Source organism: Oryzias latipes, chromosome 20 (genome assembly GCF_053564925.1).
Source record: "Oryzias latipes strain Hd-rR chromosome 20, Olatipes_Hd-rR_3.1".
NCBI classification, from domain to species: Eukaryota; Metazoa; Chordata; class Actinopteri; order Beloniformes; family Adrianichthyidae; genus Oryzias; species Oryzias latipes.
Genome location: NC_136256.1, coordinates 21060265 through 21075708, shown reverse-complemented (window position 1 = coordinate 21075708; position 15444 = coordinate 21060265). Strand labels below are relative to the sequence as shown.

General features: G+C 36.8%; 1 protein-coding gene across 2 annotated transcripts in view; it reads left to right on the top strand.

Annotated features, from left to right (window-relative positions):
- Nucleotides 1-15444, top strand: part of prex2 (phosphatidylinositol-3,4,5-trisphosphate-dependent Rac exchange factor 2) — a 94225-nt gene that overhangs the window by 67644 nt on the left and 11137 nt on the right. For both annotated transcript variants that reach the window (XM_023949895.2, XM_078938683.1), the window contains exons 31-36: nucleotides 858-899; nucleotides 1839-1936; nucleotides 2022-2150; nucleotides 4202-4304; nucleotides 5140-5283; nucleotides 5387-5501. In XM_023949895.2, the coding sequence (XP_023805663.1) occupies nucleotides 858-899; nucleotides 1839-1936; nucleotides 2022-2150; nucleotides 4202-4304; nucleotides 5140-5283; nucleotides 5387-5501 (631 nt within the window). The remainder of the gene's footprint in view (nucleotides 1-857; nucleotides 900-1838; nucleotides 1937-2021; nucleotides 2151-4201; nucleotides 4305-5139; nucleotides 5284-5386; nucleotides 5502-15444) is intronic.

Sequence of the window (15444 nt, the reverse complement as noted above, 5' to 3'; positions counted from 1 at the left end):
TATTCTACTCCTAGGGACATATTGGGCAGTTTCCCACTAAAAACCCAGAACATGATATTTTGAAAAAAAAGAAGAAAGATTTATGTTATAGATAAACAGCTGTAAGGCTGGCTTATTACCTCAAAGTTCCACTCTGATCTTCTTTTGAGCTAATTTCAAAGCATTACCATTTGTCTTTTAATTATGATTATGCTGTTTTTAAGCTAAATCAAAAAAAACTACATAATCTTCTTGGACATAGTTCCTGCAGAGCTGCAGTAGTTAATTAGAAATGTGCCTCTGAGTTGTGGGCGGGACCATTAGCCCGCGGCAACCCCCTTCCCCTCCCCATTGCTGAGAGGTCTGTGTTTACATGATGAATTTTTGTAATATACATCATGTAAACAGAAAATGAACTTAAAAACAGTGCATTCCTACTACAAAAAAGAAAAGATGCTAATCAATTTGTGGTGTGGATTAATGGAATGGATTGAATGAGGGTTTAAAACAAAGCAAACTTTTACATGGATTCAAAAAAACTTACATGTTACTGATAAAACTTTGCAAGACTCGAAATGATCAATAAAAGCAAATAAGCAAATGTCACTTCTGCATAGTTGCTACACAGAAGGTAATGTCAATGTTTTGAGGAAAAAAAAACTGTAAATAGAATTTTGCACAACAAAGGGTGTTGTAAAAAGGGGTTGGACTGTACAAGATTTTTCTTCTACACACTCCTTTTCAAGCGCATTGTTTTTTTTAAATCCATTTTTAAATCTTGAGTTTATTTTCATTTTTTGTTAGTGTTTGAAATAAAATAAAAAAAATGTTTTAAATGATTGGAAAAATATACACTGTTCAATTTGTTCTATTTTCAGAGGTAAAGACTCGGCTGCTCCTGGTTTTACTGCAGTACACAGGTTTGTTTCACCATCTATTAACAGAATCACACAAACAAATTCAACAACCAAAAAAAAAAATCTTCTGTGAATTCTCTGCTTTGAATCCAAGGCGTTAAAAAATTAAAGAAGAAGAAAGTACAGAGTTTCTCACTTTGAATTTACAGAGCAAACATTTTTCTGAAAGCTTTTCTGTGACTTGATAAACATTGTCAAAAAATATGTAATTTTTCACAAAACACAACTTAACAAATGTGTTTTTTAGCTCTGTAGTTGCTGATATATATACATACATACATACATACATACATACATACATACATACATACATACATACATACATACATACACACATACACACATACACACACACCCACACACCCACCGGTATATATATATATATATATTTATTTTATTTTTTTAACGTGTCCCGTCCAGCTACTGAGCAAGCAGATAGAAGCTGAAGGCCTCTTGTGTTGGACAGATTTTACTGTTACAATAGGGAATTATGAACATTTTGACACACTAGGTATATATTTATACAAACCCTTTTTGTATTTGAGACTAAACTTTATTGATAAAATTTACATTTGCATACATTTTCTGTTGGACTGTATAAAGAAATGAAAAGGAGAGAGTGGGGTGTGAGAGATGGGGGGGGGGGGGTATAAGGGCACATAAGAAAGGGGACAAAAGGGGGTTGAGGAGGTTGGAGTAGCAATAAGACTGATTTTCTTGTAATAGACCTAAAAGGTAAATATTAAAACCACCCTCTCCATTTTTGCTTGATTTTTGTTTCATTTTGTCTAATTAACCGTTAATTAAGAGTTTTCATTCAACCTTCTTAAGGGTGTCATTTTTTAATCCTTTCTTTTGTTCTGCTCAATTGTATTTCTGAATCTTTTGTGAGAAATGTGTCCTGACAAGTTGTCTTTTGACGTTGCTCTGTTTGGTGTCTAGATTCAGAGATCCAGCTGCGGCGGGACATGGTGTTTTGTCAGTCTCTTGTTGCATCAGTGTGTGCTTTCTCTGAGCACCTGCTCGCTGTCCTCAACCAGGTAGATGATATCGGCTCCTTTTCAGCTCAAATGCTTCTTCTCCTGTGCTCACCTTCCGTTTTTCTTTATTCGTGTTCACTGGTAGTTTTATAATGTTGGAAAAGAGCTGGACCAGGACTTTCCCGACGCCCAGGAAGCCAGCCGCCGGTGGCTGGAGCAGATCGCCAGCGCTGGCCTCCTGTTCCACTTCCAGTCTCTTCTCTCCCCGAATCTGGTGAGCAGCAGTTTCCTCTGCCAACACTTGGCAATATTTTATGATGCTTTCAAAAGCATAGGAATTTGAGGCCTTGATTTGCAATCATTTAACACACACTCAAGGGAATTTCATCACGTGACTCCTTAAACTGAGAGGCTTGTTAGTAATGAGTTAGGTGGCATCCAGCCCTCAGTTTTTAACCCAAAAAAGAAAACAGATGGTGGTGTTTGAAATTGTTTTAATTGAAATAGTCTGCATCATCAGGCAAGAGCACTCTGCGCTGTGGGTACCCAAACAATCATCTGAATTTGCTGAGTCTGAGGTTTGCGCGCTGTGACTGCGTGACGTGTAAGTCTGAATCATTGAGGTCCTGTGCTCAAAGTGCTGAGTTGGATCCCATATCAGATCTGCTGCTCCCTGCCCTCTGCACAGCAGCTCTTAATATCCACTCTGATCATCCTTTGATCTAAGTGTTCTCAGTGATTTTTTAATTACTAGTATCCCGTTTTTGGCCAAAATTAAAACGACCTGTGTCATTTTCTTGTATACAGTTTCTGGGGAGGTCATTCAAAATTCACCTCTGAGTTGTGGGCGGGTCAGGTGGCAACCCCGCCGCCCTTCCCCTCCTCAATTGCTAAGAGCTTGGAGCAGGGAGCTTGTGGCCCCACCCAGCATATTTCCACATAACAAACAAGCTCTTTTTCAAACAGTTCTTTTCCCCGTCTGCTCCTGATGCAAGATTTGGATAAAAAAGTACTCAGAGGTACAATTTTGAGCTCAATATTTTTTTTAATATGCCCTCCATCATCAGAAAAAAGCCACAGCATGTTAAAAACACCAAAAAACCCACTTTTCATCAGAGTGGGTCTGTCTTTAACTGCAGAGCTTCTTGGTATGACCTTAAAACCAACACATGAGACACGCAACAATACCTATTCTTAGTATTTAAATGAAAAGTACTGATCAGAAAGGACAAGAATTCTCCAGTTGATTAGATTAATGTCAGAAAATTACACTGAACTAGTTAGATTACAGTCAGTTTTAAGTCAGTAAACAAAAATGTTTTTGCCCCTAACTTCTTCATGCCAGAATTTATTTCCATTTATAAAAAAAATATTCGTCAGTCTTTTTCCATTCAAGCTGATGCTATATTAAATGGTACTTTGTGAACTAGCGACATACAGCATGACGGTGTTAATTTTATATTTTACAATAAATGCTTCTTGATTTTAAGAGGAGAAATTTAGCTGATTTCTTGAAGTTTATTTTAACGAAAAATAATGTAAACATGAATGTGATGATCTGCTGCAGAAGGTTTACCTGATATGGTTGATATTTGATATCAACCATATCAGTTGATATTTTTTTTAACTTAAGGGGAAACAGCAATCCAGTAAACAACAGGAGTTGATTCTAGAAAACAATAAGTTTGCTCCCCTTAAATGAACACCAACACCAGACCCATTTTTTCTGCTTCTTCACACATTCAGGGAAACTTTCCCTTTTCAAATCCCCTGTGGAACTGAGCAAGGATTTACCACCTGAAGAGATCTTCCCGCTCTATCCTTTCTGGGTCGCCACATGAAAGGCTACAGGAGTGAAGCTGTTGTTTACCGCGAGTTTGAGTTTTGTGTACACTCATATCAGTGGAGGAATGTGTTGGTGTGACATCCTTTACAGCGCACAGGCATCACTTCACAGGGAACAGCTGGGTTTCATCTGTGCTGCCTTGAAAACGCTCTCAGACAGAGGTCCCTAAACCTTTTACTGACACCCCTCCCGTCTGCTCTCTGCATCTGGCGGATGGTAAGACGGGGGGGGGGGGGGGGGGGGGGGGGGGGGTTCGACATCCAGCTGTGGCCACCAGCAGACTACTAGAAAAAAGGACAGTCAGAGATAAACAGCAAACATGTAGATGGTCCAAGTGTGAGGACCCTGTGTTTGAGTGAAATAAAATTGCCTACAGCCTGTTTGGAGCTCCTATGAAACCAAGAAACATATTTTCTATAACTATAAGTTACTTTTTGGTGGATTACTTCAATTTTGCCTCCATCCTTTTCCTTCTTCAGACTGACGAGCAGGCCATGCTGGAGGACACCCAGGTGGCCCTTATGGATCTGGAAAAAGTCACTTTTTACTTCCAGCAATTTGAAGGAGAACCGCTGGTTGCCAGTATGTGCTGTCAATCTTTTTACCATAAATAAACATCCATTTGAGCCATTTAACTTAGGCTTTAAAGTCTTTTCATATGATAACTAATGTTTTATTACAAACTTTTATCTTTTTCGTCTTCTAAATTTAGTCTGTAAAAAGGGAGTGTCGTACTAAATCAGAACTTCTCGATAAGGCCTGCAAGCTGTGCAATATGAATATTGCAAAAGATGGCAAAAATTGCAATAAATGGTTACATTAAAAAACAATCTTATGGCAGCTTGAATTATTTAACGAATCAGATATATCCATTTATGCATTTGACCAATTGGATGAAGCCCTTTCATGTTAGACCTTCGCCTCCTATGTAGATCGGAGTATAATTTGTTATTTTTACTCTTATTTAAATTAAACTGTAGCATTGAAATGGAAATGTTTTTGGTTGTTATGCAAGTTATATTGTCATCGCAATATTGATTACAAATATAGCGGGTTTTCCTCATATTGTGCACCCCTATTCGCGATTAACTTTTTCAGTAATTCTTCAACAAACTTGCAATTTATACACCTCTTACTTCCATGTTGCCTGAGCAAAGAAACTTGAAATGTCTTCCTTTGTAGCATGATTATTCAACATTATACTTTGAACTGATATCTTATTTTAAATTGAGTGAAATGTTGAAGTGGAGTTGTTTTTCTTTAAACAAAACTGCACTTTTGAGTAAAACAAAAGAAAGCCTTAAAAAGGCTCCTCTTTCAGGTGTAATTTTTTTAGATCTAACTTTTTGTATTACTGTACTTCATCTTCATCTGAAAGTATTCGTTTTTTAGCGATCTCATGTTTCTCCATGTGTAGATACGCCCATTTCATACCAAGTAGAAGGCACTCGGCAGGCCTTAAAGGTCTGTTTCTACCTGGAGAGTTTCCACTTTGCACAGCTCCCTTACAGGCTGAAAAGCAGAGGAGGCGTCAAGATCTACCCAGTGCTCTTCACACAAGGTAAAGTGGGACTGGTTCAGGAGCTATGATGACCAGTTATTGGTTCTGCATGAAGTCAGAATAACTGTGGCTCACCTTAACTTTACTTTTTCATCCTTTCTAGCTTTGGAGAGTATGGAGGGATACTACTACAGAGACAGCATTTCAGTGGAGGAATACCAGGCACGGATCAATGCTGCCTCCCTGGATAAGGTCAAACAGTACCACAAGAGATTAAGGTATATTAAAGAGACCTTCTTATTTGGTCTATAATGCTCGTTTTGTATAATGTAGCAGCTTTTTTTCAGATAAAATACATGAAAATGACCTTCTAACTAAACTTCTCCAAGACTCAGCATGTGCTTCAAGGTGGTTGGCTCAGAGGGGCGCAGTGGGGCTGTTTTGTGATTGGTTGTGAGCACTCACAGCAGGGGAAGCAGTGATTGGATGAGAATACCCAGCACGTCCCCAGGTTTGGTGCAGTGCTTCTGTGCAGCTGCTGCACTCGCTTACCTCACGCCCTATTGGTTTCCACAGTGCTTGTTATTTGTCACGAATGCATAACTTAATGAGGGGGAACGACATATGAAAAACTTTATTTTATGCAACTTCCTGAATCTTAAGTAGCTCTTTATAGACCGATAATTCCTTAAGTGCCATTTCACTTTGAAAAAAGAAAAGTGCTAAGCTGCCATATGCTTCTGTGGATAAACTTCAGCGGGAACGCTACGATCAAAGTGCTCATGGTAAAGTCATAATCTTATTATTTAGGGACATTCTGAAGGAAGTTGAATGATTTATTTACAGCAGTACAAAATAGTACAATGTTGTTTATCAAGAGCTTTTATAGATTCACGAGTGAGCATTGGGACTTCCCAAAGGCAAACCGAGCAGCGATAACATGGCATGAATCTTAACTGCTTTCCTGTTTCTTTATGTCACTAGTTTTCCTTGGAACTCTTTGGAGATTTTTTAACCTTTGTGGCATAAAATTGGCCTTTTGCACCATCTCTTTTATTTGGTTTGGCTCTCCGTGTTAACACTGTTGTGGAGAGATCAGCACCTTAAATGTCATTTCTAATACTTTATTCTGCTCTCTCTGCTGTTGACCTTTCACCACTAAAGTCATTTTTATTTTATGAGGCCGAGTCATATTTTAAAATGATCACTGCGTTTCAGAAAATCTACGTTTTATGTTTGTTGAAATTGTATCATGTTTTGCATTTTTTCTAAGCAACAGCGCATTGCAGTCGTCTAATGAACCCCAGAAAATCAAGCCGTTGTCGTGAGGAGCTTTAGTGGTCTTAGGTGAGGATGCAGACAGGCCCACTTCAGAGAACATGCTGGAGTCTGTGCTCAAATCTGTCATTCAGGTCTCACAGAGCATGTTGAATCACAAAATACTAGATCAATATTTTTCTGGATGGAGCCAGCTCTCTGCTTCACAGGCACATCAGTCTGATCCATTTCCATTATTCATTTTAAAAACATGATGAGCAACTCTACAGTTTTTACAAACATTTTGTGATAACTTGTAAATATTTGAACCAATTAAAGACCCACTTAAATCAATTTTGATCTATTTTAGGTGTTCCCAGTGGTCTTTTAATTATGATTATACAGTTTTTTTGCGAATATAAAAAAAATTGTGTCGTTTCCTAGGACACAGTATCTGTAGAGAGGCAGTAGTTATTCAGAAATTCACTTCTGAGTTTTGGGTGGGACCACTGGTGCAGATCAACCCCGCCCCCTCTACACCTCGCCATTGTTGAGAGCTTGTAGCAGGGAACCTTTGGCCAGTTCAGCGTATTTTCCACGTAATAAATATATTATTTTTCAACAGCATTTTCTCGTCTGCTCAAATCGTCTGATGATTTGAATAAAGAAATACTCAAAAAAGCTTAATAGTCTTAATATATGCCCTCCATAATCAGAAAAAAGGCCACAAGAACATGTTAAAAACACAAAAAACACAATTTTCCTCACAGTGGGTCTTTAACGCAATACCATACCAACTGTAGGTCACTTTGGCGATGTTTCAGACTAATCTCAGCCGTTTCATAGAATTAAAAATAAAATCCATTGCAGAACATTTCAGAAGAAATGGGGTTGCACTTAAATTAAATACAATCCATAAAAGACCCACTCCAATGGAAATGGTGGGTGTTTTTGTTGTTTTTAACATATTCTTGTAGCATTTTCCCATGATCTGGACATATATGAAGAAATTACGCTCAAAACTGTGTTTCTGAGTATTTATTCAAATGGTAGGGAATCAGGAGGAGACAAAAAAATACAGTTTGAAAAGTAGCTGTAGTTGATATAAACAAACTACAAGCTGCCTGCTCAGATCCATTTGCAGACAGATACATGCAGTCATATCTTCATTTTCCTCATCCGAGCTGGCATCTAGCTCAAAACTGCACATCTGGATAGGTCCGAGATTGCTGGTCATTTTTGTTGCGCTGCTAATGTTAAGTTGGGGTTGTCAGGGGCTGTAAGCTAGTGGGAGAGAGCGTAAACAACGGGATGATGGGAAATTATGGAAGGCTTACACCCACCAACAGTCCCATCCACAACGCAGAACAGATCAACTTCTGCCACTATGTAGAAAACCACTTTTTTTTTTTTTTTTTGGCTAAAAATGGCATGGTCATAAATAAAAACCTACTGGAAACGCTTTTACAATATATCAAAAGATGAATAAAGTGGGACTTTAAAAATGTGCTTGATGAAACACTGGCATGAATAGATGATGAAAATAAAGGCTGAAAAACCAAGACGCACAAAGGTACCATACTTTACAGAAGAGGTATTATTTGAATTCATTGTCATTTACAAATTTGCACAAATACAAATAGTGCTTGTGTGTTGGTCTGTGACTTGAACAGTTAAATATTGGAGCACAACGAGCCCCTTGTGGCTCTTCAGTGAACTTTATGTGTCTTCTGTCAGTTTTATTTTAAAAAGAGTGTCAGTGCGGAAGCAAAAGGCTTCATGTTGCTGGCAAATGTCTGAGTCATAGAAATGAAGTCAAAGTGTTCTTCTGTGGATAAAGACAGTTGTCTTCAAGAGAAGGAGATAGATAGTTGTTCCTTAATTGAGACAACTTGTAGAATTAGTGACTGACAAATACTTTCTTGCCCCATTGTAAACAAAGAAAATAAAGTTTTTTACAAGCCACACACACTTAGCGAATTCAAGAAAAAGAAGTAAGTGTTCCCACTTAATTTTCAGCAATCATTGGTCTGTCTCGTTTTCTTTTGTCAGCTGCCATCAGTCTTTCAGCTGACCAGAAACCCAGCTGAGATGTCACTTTGCTCTTCACTGTGGCGCTCCAACCTCAGACAGCTCGTTATCCTTGGTGCTGGGCCGCAGCAGGGTTGGGCTGAACCCACATGTGGGCTGGAGCCAGAGGATGAATGACAGGCAGAAAGATCACCTCACACGCAATCCTGAACTGAATGAACTCCAGGGGTGTGCTCAGAGTTTTCGCATTGTCAGCCAGACTGCATTAATTCTGAGATTTCGTCATGAACTTTAAACCTCTGATGTACTACTAATATTCAGAAATCAAATGTGTCTATAGCTGTAGAAAAATTACTATCAAAACTATATAAAAAAGAACATTTTCTTTTCTTTTTTAATGTTAAATGCACTGCTATTTTAAATAAGCAATATTCTTCTGAGGACAAAATGTTGAGCAGAAACACATTTTTAAAGTGATGTCAAATAAATAACAGTATTAAAGAAGGCTTTATTCTGAATAAACTGAGACTTTGAACTTACACAAATCGAATGTTCACAAAAATCGTATGCAAAATGCAAATTCTCATGGCAAAATCTGTCATTCCACTATATTAAAAGGCTTTTAGAAACTGTCTTAGTCAATTAAAAAAAATAAAATAAATTATGAATATGCGGCCACCAGATTGATTTCAAAATAATTAAAATCATGTTCAAAATAAAAAATAACCAATTACCAAAGAGCATTTAAAGGCTCTTCAATGTGAGAGATAATAAATATGGCTTCAGGAAATACAAAAAAATTCCTAATCCAATAAAAAGCATGTAAAGCAAATATAAAAGGTGATATGATCAATAGATATAAGGGAGTCAACAACGTTCACTGTTATGTTTTACAAAAATCTTTTGGTCGTAATTAATTGTTTTTGGTGTATAATTTTGTTTCATGTAATTCTGTAAAAATACTGTTTATATAAATTTAAGTTTGGATTGAATTGAAAAAGGTGACTCAATAAGTGATCCAAAGCCGTTTTTGAACTTTGGTACTGTTTTTCTTCATTTTAATTTATTTATTTATGTGATACATTTGTTTCAATAAAATAAAAAATTATCAGTTTGAAATAAATGTATCCAAAAAATGTCTGAAAACACAATCATATCTTAATTTATTGACTAACAAGTTAACTTAATAACAGACAAGGTTCTTTCTCTCTCTTCCTCATTTCTGTCAAAAATGGAAATATAAAATGTGGAGGTCACATTTCCTTAAATGTGATCATAGGAAGGATTTCAGTGGAGAGCCATGATCGTTTCATGAGGAAAGCTGAGTAAAATGTAATCTGAATGAGAGTTCTGGGCAGCAAAACAATTTTTAAAGAAAAATCCTTAACCTTGCCGCCTGGTTACTTCATCTGGGTCAATTATTTTACCTTGTATTTATTAATTTATTGAAACAACTCCTTGCAGGTATCTTCATTGATCTTTTACTACAGACACTCAAAATCTTCTTTACAGAGTTTTAGTAGATACATACTCTGCACTATATCACGAAGCTGTTTTGAAAGTGAGTCTGTTTTCCTTGGATAAAAATCTTTCATTTATCTGGATAATAAAAGCCCACACATGCTAATAAATGGTGTATAATGATGATAAAAGATGAGCAACAAACCAGGACGTTTAACTCTGCCAAACAAGTTGATGTATCGCATTTTTTCTGTTGTTTTAATTCATGGATTGCTAGCTGGTCATCTGTTATCACCAGATAACAACGTGGTTGTAGGTTATTCCTCCACCAACTGTGAGGTATTTGTAAACAAACTCATAAAAGTTTGTCATTATTGGACATGAATGTTAAATTCTGGTTGCTGGTGATTGTCCGCTTCGCAAATTTTCCTTTTTTGTCTCTATTTCTGCTTCTTCTAGCACAGAGTTCAGGCCCTTCAAAGGGAGAAATTGTCACACTGGTGATTGAATCAGCTCGATAAAATACTGTGCAAAAATGACTAGAAACAATTAAAAATGTAAAAAGGGATTTAATAAATAGTAGTCTAAAAACAGCTGTAAAATGGTAAAAAAAATAAAAGACATAAAAGTTTGATTAAAAGTCCCAGCTAAAAGAGTCCAGTCCCAAAGCCGCGCCCCCCCGAAGTCCACCGTTGAATCCGGCCGTGGAGGGGAAAAAACCAGCGTCTGTGCGGCTGAAACGAACACACAAAAAACGAAAAAAACTTCAGGGTGTTACACCAACATCAGCCACACGCATCCAGGCCGGTCGGGAGAGCAGACTTTCCTTTATGCACCGATCGTCAGGCCTTCAGGTCCCACACGCAACTTCTCGGTCAGCCTCGGCGTTCCTCCACACGGTCGACGCCCCCGTCTCACACGGCTCCCGCTACGTCTTCAAGGCGATCAGCTGGTCCGCCTTCCTTTGGCTCTCAACCGGAGCTTCATTCCTTGCGGCACGCTTCAACTGCGCTGCGTGCGTCTGCCTCAGGTGCTTCCCTCTCCGGCAACTGCTCAGAGTTCCATTTATGCAGTGGTGAGGGGTTCTGCCCAATGAGGTCCAGGTGTGTGTAATCAGGTCCATGATCCAATAAAATTAAACCGCATGCAAAAGTAAAAACTAAACAAAACAGCACAACATACAAAACCACCCAACACCAAAAGAAATACTAAGGATCAGCACAAATATTACACACATTCCGGCCCACCTTTGACAAAATCACCTCATAAAAGTATTTTTCATTAGTTGATGAATAATTTACATATTTTACTTGAATATAAATTCGAATCCTAATATATTTAAGAATGCTAAAGGAGTTATAAAAGTCCTGCATTTATTAGAAATGATCCATTTTGAAGCTAGAAGCTGGATGAACAGGCATCAGAATGAAGTGAGCACACTATTGTTGCAGCATGACTGTTGCAACAATGACAAATGAAGTGTGGTTGGGGAGGATGGGAGGTGATTTATGGCAGAGCATTGGAGAGAAACTAAGGCTGTGTTCCCCAAATCTGCTTTTTCCTTTTAGTTCATTCACTGGGATCTTCAAGTTTTATAGCAATATTGAATTTTCCTAAAGGTTTGATGAGATTCTTATGTATTTTTCATAAAGCAGAAGGGCCCTTTACCATATTTTCCCACAGTCGTTTTGGCTGAGGAAGTCGTTGTGCGTTGAACCTGTCTTTATTAAGCCTGGAGGGCTGTGATGCCTTCATTTAATTCTTTTCTTTGATTCCACCATTGCAGGACTGTAATCATTTCAGCTCTGCACGTATGAGGCTTTACATTTCCATGAAATAACTCGTATCTTTAGTAGAGCCTTTTGATAGGTAGTGTGAAGCCAAGAGTATGTGAGTAAATAAGCAGACATTTTTAATGTAGTTATTCCAAAAATATTTATGGGTTATTTTATAATTAAAACAGCATCACTGGCAGTTGATCTAAAGGGGTTTGGTTGTTTATTTTCGGGGAAACAAAAGACCTCTTTTAAAAATTGTTACTAGAATGGCAATAAATACAACTAAAGAAGGTTTTAATATTGCAAATTTAAGCAAGCACAAAAGAAAAATGGGTTCAATGTTTTGAAAATTTAGATTCTTTTTCCTAAAATTTTAAGACGAACGTGACTATTTAAAAAAAAACAAGGCAGGATTTAGGGTTTTGTTTTAGATGTCAATTAAAAAACCACAGAGCTCTGAGAGAAAAGTGAGAAAAAAAAGTGAATTTTTGGAAAACTTCTGATGATTTATCACATTTAAAAAATTTCAAAATAATTCTGAAAATAGTCAACATTTCTAGACCAGTAAAAACTTAGATTTTTGATACATGACAGAATTTAGTCTTTTTATTAAGAACACTGAGAAAAATCTCAAAAATTTGAAAACTTTACAATTTAAAATTAGAGAAAGCTCAGAGTTTTAAGGTGGAAAAACTACTTTTTTTTAATGTCAGGATGAAGAGAATTCTTTTTGAAACTTGAAGAAACAATGACACAATTCAGAAACAAAATGTCGAAATCTATAACATACCTTAAATTAAATTTAGCAAAAGAAAGCTTATAAATTCTAAATTTTTTAATCCGAATTCTAACTTAAACAATAAAGACCCTTGAGATAAGCCAATATTTTTGATATATTCAGAACCTTAAAAAATAAGACGAGTTGTGAGGACTTTGATAAAATATTAAGTCATGTTGGCTAAATGATTTTTTTTTTGTAAAAGTCAAATCCTTAGTTTAATCAGACAAAACTTCAAGGAAAAAAATTCAAAATTCAGAGTTGACATGTGAATCAACATTGTAAAAAAGTCAGACTAAAAAAAGGCATCTGAAATCTTTGCATTTTTTCAAACGCTGATCCTTTTCTTCACTTTAGAAGATCTTCCCAACTGCTGTTAAAAACTGTGATTATGCTAAATTTTCTATATTTGGCTTTGGTTTGCCTACAATTCTGAGGAAGGCTTTCAGTGAATAAGTGACATCAGCACATTTCCTGCTCATGGTCTTGCTGGTGTGTTTGCAGCATGAACACTGCCATGCTCCCATTAGCCTTAAAGCAGCTTGACTACATCCGCCGGGGTTTGTGGAGAATTTAATAATCCTCAAGCATCAGGGGTCATAGAACACAATAATGTCTGGTTTATTTGGCAAATTTTTTTTAATTAAATGTTCTTTTTGTGATTGTATTTCAAAAATGTCTTTTGCATTTTTTAAGTGGGCGGGAAGCTAATATCGTCATTCCCACAGTGCTACTGTAAGCATACGTGCCTCTTTTTTTTCATTTGCTCCTGAGCTTTAAAGAGGCTTGTTTTGTCACAACTGAAACAGAAAGAAAGAGCATCAGAGGTTCTCCCTGGCCCAATAAAATAAACCCACTAGACAGTGAGCAGGTCATCTTTGGCTTGCAGCCAGGTTCTCCATTATAGGCTCATGTGAAAACCTATTGGCTGAGTTGTGTGTGTGCATGTGTAGTCGGCGGGGCTTTAACTATTGCCTCAAGAGCTACAGGCTTGCTTTATCCATGGTTGCCTTGATAGCTACTAAACGCAAAGATGTGAGGAGGAAACGGCTTACATAACAGAAGAAATGCTGTTGCTCCTACACCTACAATGTTCTTGTGGATTATTTTATAGTAACTGCTTGATGAGGAGATAAAGCTTGACTGCCAGACAATTATAAAACAGTGGAAGCCACTCTTAAACAGCCCCTTTTTAGCCATGCATCTCTTTTTCTTTTTGGCTGTGCTCAGGTGTAATGCAGGTCCACTTTGTATTTAAAAACTCATGAGAATTGATTTATTTATTTATTGTTCATTTAAGAAATACATTTTGCATTAGCGAAACAAATACAATACGTTTTAATATACGTTTTACAAAATGTTGCTGTGAAACAGCATCAGAAATCTAGTTTCACCAAACTGTAACCCCAAATATTTGATATTTAACTTTAAAGTTCCACTCCAATCATCTTTTGATCTATTTTAAAAGCGTTCACAGTTTCTTTTTTTCTTCTTTTTCTAAACTATGTTAATGTCATTTTTGGTCAAAATCAATAAACCTGTGGCAGTTTGAAATTCACCGAGTTATTGGCGGGACCATTGGCATGGAGCAACCCCGAACTGAAAGCTTGGAGCAGGCAGCTTGTGTAGAAACAAGCTCTTTTTCCAACTGTACCTTTTTTTGTCTGCTCCTGATTCACGACAATTTGAATAATGAAATACTCAGAAATGCAATTTTAAACTTTATTCTCTTTATAAATGTCGGCCATAATTAGAAAAATGCTGCTAGAAAAATGTTAAAAACACTAAAAAAACTAAAGGTGCTCATCAGAAATGACAATAAAACTTCAGTTGTTTAGATTATTGTGGGAAATTTACACGTAACCAGTCAGATTCCAGTCATATTGTTTCAAATCGATCTACTAAATCAACTAAAATGTTTATTTCTTTGATTTTACATTTTACAATAAATGTTGTTTTAAATTGACACATTTTAAAACTTAATGATTTACTTGATGACCTGCGTCATCAGAAAAATAGCAAAAGAACGTATTAAAAACACCAAAAACACCATTTTCATTGGAGTGCGTCTTTTAGATAAAAAAAGAAAAAAAACATTTTGCAGGATTGATTGGCTGGAAATTTCACTGTGGATCATTTTTGCACAGTTTCTTATCCTACATTTTTTCTCATTTCTTTGCAGACTTGCTTGAATGCACACAGTAAAGATTTATATTTACAACAGATTGAAAGACATTTTGGCTCAAACACACTTTGATGGAAATAACTGCTACTACAAATTATTACATAAAACAGAAGCCATTTTTTAAAGAAACATTACAACTTAAGGGTATATCATCTAATATTTTGTAGTATTATCTTTCATCTCAAGAGTTTGAGTTTTAATCACTGTCCTCCAACTGTGCCTCCTCCTTCTCAATGTGAGCATCTTTTCAATAATGAGGCCATATTGAACCTATTACCCGAGCTGTTAGCTCCATCGGAACACTTTGTAAACTTTGCTCATCTCGTGCTGCGAGGTTAATGTGTAACGTGACGGACGGTGACTCGGTGCTTGGAAACCCGCAACAAGTGAATGTGTAAAATGTTCCCGGTAATGATCTAAATAGAGTACGTGTTGGAGCTTTGGTAAATTTACTCAGTCTTCAGACTCATTAGAGAATTAGCTGAATGTTTCAGGATTCAGTGTCCTGCTTGCTGCACACATATTTCCTGCAGAACGCCTTTTTTTATTTCAACGGAACGGTCTATTATTAATTACAAATTCTGAATCCGGGGTGTGGAGCAACACTTTGATTAATTGATTTAATTAATGTTATGTCATAAAGCAATACCCCTCTCATAATGAATGCCTTCTTGGCCCCATTCTAATTACTTGAGAGCAGAATTAATGCAAATAGATGAGATGTGCTTCAC